Source organism: Sesamum indicum, linkage group LG5, assembly GCF_000512975.1.
Source record: "Sesamum indicum cultivar Zhongzhi No. 13 linkage group LG5, S_indicum_v1.0, whole genome shotgun sequence".
NCBI classification, from domain to species: domain Eukaryota; kingdom Viridiplantae; phylum Streptophyta; class Magnoliopsida; order Lamiales; family Pedaliaceae; genus Sesamum; species Sesamum indicum.
The window spans coordinates 12,815,583-12,827,520 of NC_026149.1; the positions used below are offsets into that span (position 1 = coordinate 12,815,583).

The 11,938-nt window shown below is 34.2% G+C and overlaps 2 protein-coding genes across 3 annotated transcripts; one reads left to right on the forward strand and one right to left on the reverse strand.

The window, feature by feature from the left end:
- On the forward strand, nt 703-3,491 carry LOC105162508 (outer envelope pore protein 16-3, chloroplastic/mitochondrial). 2 transcript variants are annotated; one of them, XM_011080546.2, is made up of 3 exons: nt 703-815; nt 1,881-2,243; nt 3,103-3,491. In XM_011080546.2, the coding sequence occupies exons 2-3, from the start codon at nt 1,913-1,915 to the stop codon at nt 3,246-3,248; spliced, it is 477 nt and encodes a 158-aa protein (XP_011078848.1). In that variant the 5' UTR covers nt 703-815; nt 1,881-1,912; the 3' UTR covers nt 3,249-3,491. The 2 variants fall into 2 exon arrangements, with proteins under 2 accessions (XP_011078848.1, XP_011078847.1); XM_011080545.2 differs by lacking the exon at nt 703-815 and adding an exon at nt 893-1,005.
- Nucleotides 3,879-8,760, reverse strand: LOC105162509 (TBCC domain-containing protein 1). The gene is made up of 9 exons (XM_011080548.2): nt 8,160-8,760; nt 7,883-8,023; nt 7,276-7,656; nt 6,601-6,705; nt 6,179-6,319; nt 5,556-5,759; nt 5,233-5,325; nt 5,012-5,123; nt 3,879-4,228 (listed from the first exon to the last, which is right to left on the reverse strand). The coding sequence occupies exons 1-9, from the start codon at nt 8,658-8,660 to the stop codon at nt 4,185-4,187; spliced, it is 1,722 nt and encodes a 573-aa protein (XP_011078850.1). The 5' UTR covers nt 8,661-8,760; the 3' UTR covers nt 3,879-4,184.

Genomic DNA, 11,938 nt, shown 5'->3' on the forward strand with positions numbered 1-11,938 from the left:
TAGTAGACAGCACGAATTTTCACTTAAAAACAAAATGTAACACAATACCAAATCTTCTGAATTGTTTAATTTATATCGAATTTTTTGAATTATTTGCAAAACTTTATGGATTTTCACATGATTTTTTTTTATTTTATTTTATTTTATTTTCACATGATTTTTTTTTAACCTCTTTCTTCCATTTTTATGGATTTAAAGGAAATCTAATAATCACCCACATAAAATGGTTATGCAATTGAGTTTGTACAAACACTTCAAACTAACACGTGAGAGCACCTTGAAAAGTAGGGAAAATTTACATTTTGGTTCCACACCATAAAGAGTGTTGTATTTTTTATTTCACAGTTTATGAACTTAGTATATTTAGTCTCATGAGATAAAAGATTTGTAGTATTTTTGGTTCTATATAAAAATAAATGTTATAACACATTTGATTCCATTGGATAAAAATATAATAGCAATTTTTTGTCTTCAAATGCTATCATTTTTTAAGCTCGTGAGACTAAATGTTCTAAACCTGAAAATCGTGAGATCGAAGATGCAACACTCATATTGTGTGGGATCAAAAGTGTTATTTCTCCCTATTTGAAAGATGGTAGTTAAAAATGTAGTCCAAAGAATTTGATGGGCCAATATGTATAAGTCCAAGCCCACTTGACAGCCCATCAGAGAAGCAACCCAGATCCATTTTTGGAAATAGGCCCAGAAAATTGTTTAGCTTCAGTCTGTTAAGCTACTCTCTCTCTCTCTCTTTCTGCAGTCTGAACTCTGCGTGGAACTGTCAATCAGGCGAAGACAGATCACTCTCATTTCAGGTGAACTCCCTCTCTCTATCTGTGTTTTTCTATATTCTTAAATGGATTATATGGGAATGTGTACGTATGAGCTAGATTTGGTTTTTCTTGTGTTTCTTTGATTCATTGCGGAAAACTGTGTGAAGTTTCGGTTCTAGGGCTCGAAGCTTTAGGAGTATGGAGTTTGTCTGTCCGAAGCTTGAATTTTTTGGTGATTATTAATTTTAGCCAACGTAATTAGCATTGAAGGGTTTGTGCATTTGATTATTTTATACATTTTGATCAGATTTTTTAAATTGTGGGCCGATATGCTCTTACTCGTTAGCATACTGCTGGGGGAAAAGACATTCTTGATTTTTTGGAGTAAAAGATTGAATTTTAATAATTGCAAGTTCAGGTTGGAAAATTGTTTCTAGAAAATTCTATGCCATTTCGGCTAACTGACTATTTGGTCCAGAACCTTTGAAGGAAGGACGATGGAGAACATAAGGCATTGGAATCAAATTTCCATCACATTTTCCTTTAGGACAGAAGATTGCTCATTTTTTTAGCCTTCCTGAATGTGATTGAGAAGCATGAAAGAAAGGGATGCAGTAGTTTTGTAAAATATTAAATGTCTCTCGTAATTATTTTTGTACAAGCATTTGCTTTGTGGTGTCCTTTAAACCAATATATGAGAAAAGTTACAGACATTTTAAATATAAAGGAAATGGTACCAGCCCAGGAACCTGGCATGTCAAGTCTTAAGTTGGACAGAGATGATTACTTATTGGATATGCGCTGCTACGTGGATTTTGAATGTTATCACATTTCTTTTTCTACTGAGTCTCTTTATTCTTGTGAATCAGTGAATGGACGTTTATTAAATATTTCCTTTTCTTGCATCCCTTTCCATCACTTTAGGTTTCTCTATTCCTACTGGACTGGCTGATTGAGCATTTTTATACATTTTCTTCTTTTGTAGTTTGCTTTCTTGGAGTTTCACTTTATTTAATAGCATGCTTGCAGTAATTATTCTACTTTCTTCTTTCTTTTTTTTTTTTAATAATTATTCTACTTTCTTCTGATCCACCTTATGTTCTACAGCATTTGCTATTATACTAGTTGAAAAAAGTAAAATGGATACTGAGGAGCTAAGACAAATGGAAGATGAAGAAACTCCAATGATGAAAACAATAAAAGGTGCAACCACAGGTCTAGTTGCTGGCACTATTTGGGGTACTATTGTTGCTACTTGGCATGATGTACCTCGTGTTGAGAGAAGAGTCGCACTTCCCGGTCTGGTCCGGACCCTGAAGATGATGGGTAACTATGGAGTTACATTTGCTGCAATTGGTGGAGTCTACATTGGGGTAGAGCAGGTGGTGCAGAACTACAGGATGAAAAGAGACTTTGTTAATGGAGCTGTTGGTGGATTTGTTGCTGGTGCTTCTATTTTGGGTTATAAGGGTAAACATGTTTCCCTCTTGTTGATATTTAGTGTTATTGTATGATAATAAACAATGTGAGTATGAGTTCATCTTCTCTGCATGGCTGAATGCAGATGAGGTATTCTTAGTGTTTTCTTTATCTCTGCAATTTCATTGTCTATGCAGTTTTGTGAATTCTAAGTTTCCGTTTCATTATTTAGGTTAGAGGTCGTACACAGTCAAAACTTGATGGCTCCACTCATTTTTATATTGATGGTGGATTTTATATGCTATTCGTAGTGGAATACTCCTTGTTCATTCTAGTGTGTGGAAGCATTCCAAATATCTTGGGACCATTGCAAATTTATTTTTTTTTTTAAAGCACATTTGACAAATGAGCATCTTGTTGATTGACTCTTTTCCAGAGCTAATAATTGTCAGGTGTTTGATATGTAATGGCATGCACTTATTTATTTGGTATAGTTGCATGTATTGTTTATTCATATCAACAGTGAAAAAGCTTTCATGCTGTTGACTTAAATGCTTCTGGTTAGGCCTGATAGCAACCGTAAAGATGCATTTCTTTGTATTTCCTTTTGCTGTTGCTTATGATGTTATTTGACATTGGATAACCACTTCTGAAAACAAATTTGAGATTGGCTTTCTTCTTAAGGTTGCTAATTTCTCTACTCATTAATTGGCTGATAATATGTCAGCTAGTTTCTTAAGTATGGGGGCCCTCGTCCTGTCTTCTTAATATGTCAGTTTTGATTCCTCTTTACCATTTTTTGCACTCTCTTACAATGAACGAGTCTATGTTTTGGGTGTATTATCTGTGCTCCTTCTTTCTGGAAGATTAGAAAATGTTTGGAATTTAGCCAATATTCATCAATATGCAGGGAAGAGCATTTCAACAGCAATCTCTGCTGGAGCTGCCCTTGCAGCCACATCTTCCTTCATTGATGTGGGAGGTCAAACCACACGAGTTGACACTGGCAAAGAATATTATCCTTACACCACCAAGAAAAGGCCCAATATTAATTAGTTCATCAAGTCGCACCAGTCTTTGCTGCACGCTTGTTTCAGAAATGTATGTATTCGGGCTGGTTTTTCTCTTTGCTCACCTTTTTGCTGTTAGAGATTTCCAATTGTTGTTTTAATAATTTTGTGTCAATGAGATGCCAATCCTGTTTGGACAGAAATGATCATAACCGTTGACATTTAAAGTCATCGGGCATTGTTAAGAATTTCTGGAAATTGCAACATGATACCAATTTTCTTTACATGAGATATTGTTTGCTTATGATTGATTTACTTAGTATTGTCCTCTCATTTGTAACTACGTTCCTGCATTCCCAGTTGAGGCCACATTTTTCTTCAAATGGTTGTTGGATTCTGATGCATCTCTTGTGCAAAATTTGCCTCCAATCTATGACTAAGAACTGCAGGAGTATCTTTATGACGTTTGGAAGAGCTATCCATTTGTACATTTTGGTTGCGCGTAGTGAGTTCTAACAAGTAAACTATTTGATGCATTAATCAGAATCACGCCAAGAGATCCTGTTTCAAATAGTCCTAACCTAAGCAGTTGGAAGAGTTCCAAAACAAACAATTAGTTGAAAATTTCAATGCTCAAATGGCAGGCAAAATTCAAAAGAAAAAACAACTCAAACCCTGTAAAAAGTTTTCAACTCATATTTTGATCCTTTGAGACCCTGTACTTGAATCTAACAACATTATTCCGGAATTAATATATAATTCACAAATTGGATTTACAAGTTAGCATATTCGTGTTAACTGGAATCTACATGAGTTTGACCCTGTGAAGTAATTTCAAGTAGCTAACTTGACAGCATTCAAGTCCCAGCAGCCTCTTCGACAAAAATGGTAAGAAAAGACCAAACCGGTCAGGTACTAATCAATTGAACCCCAAAAAAATAATCCGTTCTCACTTGCTCTGCTCCAGCTACAGCATATGCACTCATTCACCCTGTAAGCAGTAAAGCTGCCGGATATTTCCTGATGCTGTTCATAGAAACATGGGAGTTAAAAGACATCACTTTTCCTAGACAGTAATTCAGAAACAATAATGGCCAAACCTGTTTGCATAACATCCATTAGGTGCAAGAGATTGAAGTTTTGGTGCACACATTAGGCAACATGTAATGTGTTATAGTGGAGAGGAACTTGAGGTTAAGTGTATGAGACAAAAATCTAGCTTTTTAACTCATCAAGTATACATTCAAATCTGTATTGCTGATGGAAATGCCGGCTACCGCTCAATGAACATCTAATTACAGAAAGATCATAACATAGGTTACCTATAGAAAACTTGGGCATGGTCATAATCATCTGGTGTTAGATTTGGCATAATAGTCCAAAGAAAAGAGAAAACATAAACCAAAGACATCTCCTCAAGCCTAGTATTGAACTTAAGATTAGAATCAAGAAGAACCCACAATTTTACAGCTAAAATCAAAATCATTTTGCTTTGTTCAATTTAGACCAAAACATAGGCCCATCCACAGTCACTCGAGGATAAAAAAGAAAGGAAAACATATCCATGAACCTGAAATGGCAAAAAGATTCCAAGCTCTTTAACAAGTAAAATTATTCATTTCCAACCCATTGCCATACATATAGATTATAGGGTTAAATTATTCTTGGAGAAAAACTGCATGCAGATGTGTCAACATCATAGAAAAAGTACTAACATAAAGACAGACTTCATCGCATCTCTATGCATACATACTTCATACATTAATCTACATGGGAAAAACTTATATTGCTTTAAGCAACAGACATTACCATATAACCAGTCCTTAAAACAAGCATGGAGAGCACTTGACAATTGTCTTTTCCGGCTCTCTTCAAGTTGAGTGTCTTTCAGAACTTGCTTAACCTCCCCCAAGCTTTTCGTCTAAAAGCTCAATCAAAAAACAAAATCAACCAATTAATGCAAAATTTCAGCCAGAAAACAAAACCAAGCGAACCATTTAGAGGCCCAAAACAGATGGTACTCGACATACTTTCTTCTGCTGTGACGCAAGGTAAGCATCAGGTAAAGGAAAGGGATTATCTTTTGTTGAACCAGCTTGTTCACTTTCCAACCAATTTGGAATCTGAGCATGATCAAAATGAATATTGTTATGAACCAGAAATTTATATGAATGAAAAGAGGCAAGATAAATAGAGCAAAAAAACGAACCTCATTGGGACATATGTTAACAAATAAACCATAGTTTTATGAGCCATTGTGTGCACTAGGATATTGGAAAATGAGTTTTGCACATACAAGGACAATCATCTACAACATTTCACCACCTCGATAGTCCTTCAATAAAACACGTACCACAAAATCAGTATAATGATCTGGGTCTAGGCGTGCAGCAGATTCAGCTTGAACATCTGAAACACCAGCAGGATGGGATAATGAATCATGTGGATCAACCAGTCCAAGTGCCACGGGTTCATCCCACCTGTTGATGTTAGGGACAATGCCAACTTGATTCATGTGCTCCTCCAGTTGCTTGTAGAATGTATTATATGGAGCCACCTATTGAATATCAAATTCAACAGCAAGAACAGAATATTAAATGCCAAAGCTCATCGAAATACGATCAGAAAATGTGAACCAATAAATTATTTGGGAAGGTTAAGTATACCAGAGCCCTACCATTTTATTTTTTAAAAAATTTTATGCATTCTATGAAATGCTAAGTTTAACACCCACCTAATTTTCTTTCAAAAAGTTTGTTTTTCTTCTTCATATGGTATTGAATTGGGTTGTTTGGATGAAAATCATTAGCCCATACACATTGAAAACCACAAATCTATAAAAACTTTACATATTTTAATGTATCTTGGCTGCTCGCAACCAATTTAAATAACCAGTACGACTATTAATTTATAGCAGTACTAGGTAATGTTAGCATGAAACAGCGATGTAGGCACCAAATGAAGAACGAGACTGACCTGCAACTTATGATTATCACCAACAATGATGGGTTGCTGGTTAACCCCCAAGAAGAACAGACATTCACGACAGTTTGCTATGCAGATACGTCTTGCTGCAGTTATTAGATGAACGCGTTCACAATGTTCAACTCTAATGGCCTGTAAGAGATTTTTGTAGACATGTACAGCTCTAGTCTTATTACATCAATGTTATGTCATACTAAAGAAATCAAGCAATGTACTGGTTGGGAATTTATATTTGCAATCCTGGTGCAGAGTTGACCATTAGCATATCTACTATAATCGCAGACCATCACAATGGAATTGCTAGTATAGTCATCATAATTTGCATGCGTCTTCCATAATGTCACTCTGTCAAGTCATATATAATCCACATACTTACAAAGGGAATAATGTATCAACTGTAACCAAATGACTACCTTGCCAACAGCTCCAATGACAATAGTTGCATCAGAGCATCCATAGACTGTTGCATAGTTCAGTGGTGCCAAAACGTAAATGACTGATTCATGGCAATTTACAACCTAAACAAACAAATAAATCACGTAAGAGATAATCTCTGGAAAGCATGAGATACAGTGAAAGAAGGCCATTACATCACACATCAGAAAGTATGCTTGTGACTGTTGGCATAGCAACCCAATCAGAGAGTTGAAATGATGTTAAATTAAAAGCAAGCTTCTACAATTTGTATCAAAACATTGGCTATGCATCGAAGCCACCCCTAATGCCAAGTTCAATGTTTGTTTCTCTCCTCTGTTATGTCAGGTTTAGTTGGGAGATATGGAATAGGCAGAAAAATAAATAAATGTTGCTCTTCACATTCGTTCTCATGGTAAAGTAAGAAAGAGATCATTTTGACTACCTGTGTTGTTACAGAAAACAGTATATTTCAGCTAAGCTCACAGAGTAGACCTTAACACTCCAAAGAAATCTGTGCCTTTACAGTTCACATAAATTAATCAATACATGTGAAGCACCTCAATCTCAATCTCCCCCTACAGCGAATTCAACTTATGAGATTGATGCAAACTAGATTTCATAAAGGAAAAGTAACCATAGGATACAAGATCTACATAGTAAAATACGTTCACCTTTACAGATGTACCCTTAAGATCAGATGCTTGTTTCACATATGATGATTTAGAGATCCCCTCGATGAAACTCGGACCTTTAGTACTGCTTAAGGGTTTCAATGAACTTGCAGCAGCATCACCCATTTGAACATCCTGATCAGAAGAAGTAACTGGGCCACTTTCTTTCTGAGAAACTCTATCAGCAATATATTCCATTGTCGAGGATATATTATCTAGAAGCCAGTCAATAACTTGTGATGCAGGAACAGGAGCAGCAGGCATATCAGGATCGGAGTTTGCAAAAAATGGTGCAATCTGGCTCATGGGGATTTTAGATGATCCTTTCTCCACAAAATAAATCAGAAAACCAAGATGCTCAAATTTATCCATCGACAGAATCTGGCAGGAAAAATTACACCGCACTTCAGTACAAGCTCAAGGACAAGCGGCATTTAAAGCCTATAATTAAAATATAAACATCATCAAATGTAAAATTAACACTCTCTAGGGAAATTTAGCAAGACGCTTTATCAATATAAGCACATATAGGAGCATGCACTTCCTGTTGAATTAAAGAACAAATCTTGCACAGATAAATGCTGATAAGCCAATAAAATGTGCATACCATAGAGTCATCAACTTCCCCTTCCGTGGAGTCTGCCAAGAGCGAAAGAATATTCCCGATGTGTCTCTGCAAATAGGATAGCTGGTGAGCCTGTTCATCGGCTTGAGATGGCATAAACTTACGGCTGTTGCTGCGGACCAACTGCAAAGGATAGTAGAATGCTTATTGGCAATGATAATACTCTAACAACTGATCCCGATAAGCACACAATTCATCGACATTTCCAAACCAACCCCAAGAAACTCCAAAAAATCCAAAATTTAGCAAAGGTGATCACCTGCAACGGAGAAAGGGCAGACAAAAACCCGTCAAAAGCCGAGGTTGAAGGCCAAACATCAGCGACAGCTGCAGAATCCTTATGCCCTTTAGGCAGCAACCTCTTGTAACTCTGTATATACAAGAAGACAAGCAAATCAAACACATTGACCCCAATTTCATCGATCTCGTCCGGAACACAAGCCTTGACTAAAGGATCAGAATCATCATGCAAAACAGAGGATATGGTTTCGATTAGAAGCCGGGCATGTCCAATGGGGATTTGAAGGACCCGGGCAAGGGTATCCGAGTTGACCCGCTGATTGGAACTGGATGAGAGAAGCATGGATTTCAGGTGGGACAGAGTTTGCGTGCCATCCGTGAAGATGAGCTTGGGAATGGGGAGAAGGCCATGGTCGAAGGGCTCGCGGCGGGGGTAGAGGTGGTATGTCGCAGCCACGGAGGTGGGAGTGGATGTTGGTGGTGGCTCCGTCGATTGCTCGGCGGTGGTGGATTCTGTCATTGCGGTGGCGCTAGATCGCTGGGGCAGAAATGGAATTTCAGAGAAGTGAGAGTGTATTTTTGGAAACAAAGAATTGAATTAGTGCAGTTGTAATGAATCAACTTCAATGAACATAGTAATAAATTAATATGAGTTGGATCCGACCCATATCATTTTTACCCGCTTCCCCCTTCCATCTCATTTTTATCAAATTTGTAATAATTATCAATATTTTATTTTTATTTAAAAAATTATTAATAACTTCTAATATTTAATAAAATTACATAAACCCTTAAATGAGATGTTTGGAATTATTAATTTTTATTGTATTCATTTTTTAAAAGATAAAATTATAAGAAAAAGTTGAACAAGATAGATATTTTTTTTTAAACTATAAAAAAGAATTATCGTCTTGAAATAAATAAAATTATAATATATAACCTATAAAGTCATTCTGATTAGTCCAACACAAAAAAATGGATAAAAACTTAACATAAACTAACAAATTTGGCTAGTTGTTGAACGATTGTTAAAATTAGATTGATATTAACATTTCTTCAAACAACAACGAATTATTTGTAATTATGACAAATTTCAAGGAAACTCGTTGTACTTTACCATAAATTTAATACCATTATCTCGATAATAACTTTTTCAATTCAAACCAATTTTATCTCGATGAGTTTAAAATATCGGTTGTAAAAACATTTTAGGGTTGGTAAAAAATTTATTTGTTTAGAAAAATAAGTTATGTTGTAAATAAATAATCTTTGTAACTTTACAATTTCTAAATTTTTCATTATTTCTAGAGATATTTATAGGGTTACATATATATATATATATAAATACAATATAGAAAGAAAAGGACCACTCCACCCACAAACCGTCGTTAATAACACCGTCACACTAATTTTTATAAAGTTAAAAATATCTTTCAACCGATAAGATGATTAACTTATTCAACTTTTTAAGTTTTATATTAATTGATACATTAGTTTTTTTTTTAATTTATATATTTTACTCTGATTTAAAATATATTTTAAAATTTGAAAGATGATTTATTACGCTGCCCCACTAATTTTTTGACATGACGACACTGTTTTTTTATTATATTATAATAACCTTAAATTATTTTTTTTATTTCTTATATTTTAAAAATATTACATATTAATTTATATATTTATTTTTATATATGATATGTTTAAAATTTTAAAAATTTATTTATGGTGTACACAGAGACTTGGTATATAATGAAAAGAGAAAATGGTGCATTATTGAGGCAGAATCCATAGAGAAAGGGTTTGGGCCCCGAAAAAGAGTAAGTACGTGAAAGTGACGTATTAATGGGCCCAATCCAATTCCCCATTTAATACATTTTGGGTCCATATTTGATATGCACTCATATCTCTTTTTAATTGATTTTTTTTAAAATAAGAACGATAACTATTATTAATTAAAATAAATAAAAATATTACTATAATTATAACATTTACTATGACAGTAGACAATAATTTCTATTATGCAGTATACAACATCTCATGTATATAGTGGTGTTTAAATTCATGACCTCTAAAATCATGGAACCACAACCTCACCAATTGAATCAGGTCTCATTTATTTCAATTGACTAATTTGTACATCTCAATTTCATGGAATAAATTAGAGGAGTTTTTTTAGTTGTAGGGTAAGAAAGAGCCATTCCTCTGTAAATTTTAGTATAATTAAAAATATTTTTTTATTATATAAAAAATTATAAATATTCTTAAATTTTAGTATCCGTCTAATAACGAGTCCATTTAATTAGAATTGGACAATTTTTATCTAATTTTTCTAATGAACTGTCGAAAATACCCTTTTAAATTATTAATTACAATTTTATGCACTTTTTTAAAAAGATTAAAATATTTTTATGGACTAATATGATGTTCGAATTATTTATTTTATCCGTCCTTATAATTTTTTTTATATTTTTCCAATATTTTTTTAAAATCATAAAATAGATAATTTCCATCTCAATGTGTCTGAGCCGCATACTTATTTTATATTTAAGAAATGTATTAGTAATTTTTTAAATTAAAAGAGAAGTAGTTGTAATTTACCATCATTGCATAAAAGTTAGATTTTTCGCAGCAATAAATTAGCAATTAACGTGACATGCAATGTAATTAGTGTCAATTTTCCTAGGCATGGTTCGTTTTAACTTAATATTCTTAATATTTACGTCTCATCTAAAAAAAAATCTCATTATTTTGAGTTTGATCAGACAAAAAATAATCAAATTAGAAATGTTATTGCACCTATCATGCTTTATTTTTAGCTTTTTTTTTTAAAAAAATGATACATCAATAACTGAAAAATACAAGAGAAATTGCATTTTCATTTTATAACTTATGCACTATATTTTTAACACCATATCCTACCAAATTTCATTAGAAATGCAACATAAAAAATTACATACAAATCACATATAGTTTCCCAAAATGAAAAAAAACGATTGCGTGACATATATCGGTTGATCTTTTGATAGGATTATTGAAATTGAAACTTCATCTTGCTCGAATTCCGCGACCTCAAGGGTTGACCTCTTGGTTAAATGCTAACTCCATTAAGATCGTGTATTGGGTTCCTGAGAATGAAACAAGAACGTGAAGCTCGTCGTGTGCGTCCTCGACAACGATCCTACGACTCTCAACAATTAGTGTGATCGAGGTAAAAAAGTGCGATTAGAAGTAAGTAGGTCGAAAAGTCTATGAATCAGTTACCTCAAAATGTAGCATCTTGGGGTATTTATAAGGCCCATATGGATACTGTTATTGTATGGGCCACATGTCATTATCCTGTTAGCCATAGTCCTCAATCGAACGGTTCTCGTATCGGGGTCTTCATGTAGGATTCGGGTTCGGATCTGAGTTTTTCCGACTCTTCTTAGAAGCACAGGGATATGAGGTGCGTAATAACTACCATTGTCCTTCATTAAGGATAATTTAGGTATTTTAAAATGGGTTTTATCCATCAAAACTTTTTTTTTTTTTAATGTTATAAGACTATTTGTGAGGATCCCATAAGTGAAAATACTAAAAATATACAAAATCTAAGTCACGAAAAAAAAAAAAAAGTAATTGCATATTTTGCTTAGCAATGAAGGCAACGACGTCGTTGCTGCATTGGATTCCATTCCATGTGTGTTGTGGGGGTCCAATTGCAAAGGCATATTAGCATCTTCTTCTTTACGACACCTGTAAAAACCACACCACCAACATACGCTTTTGTCCTGTGTGCGGACATGCTATTATCCCCTC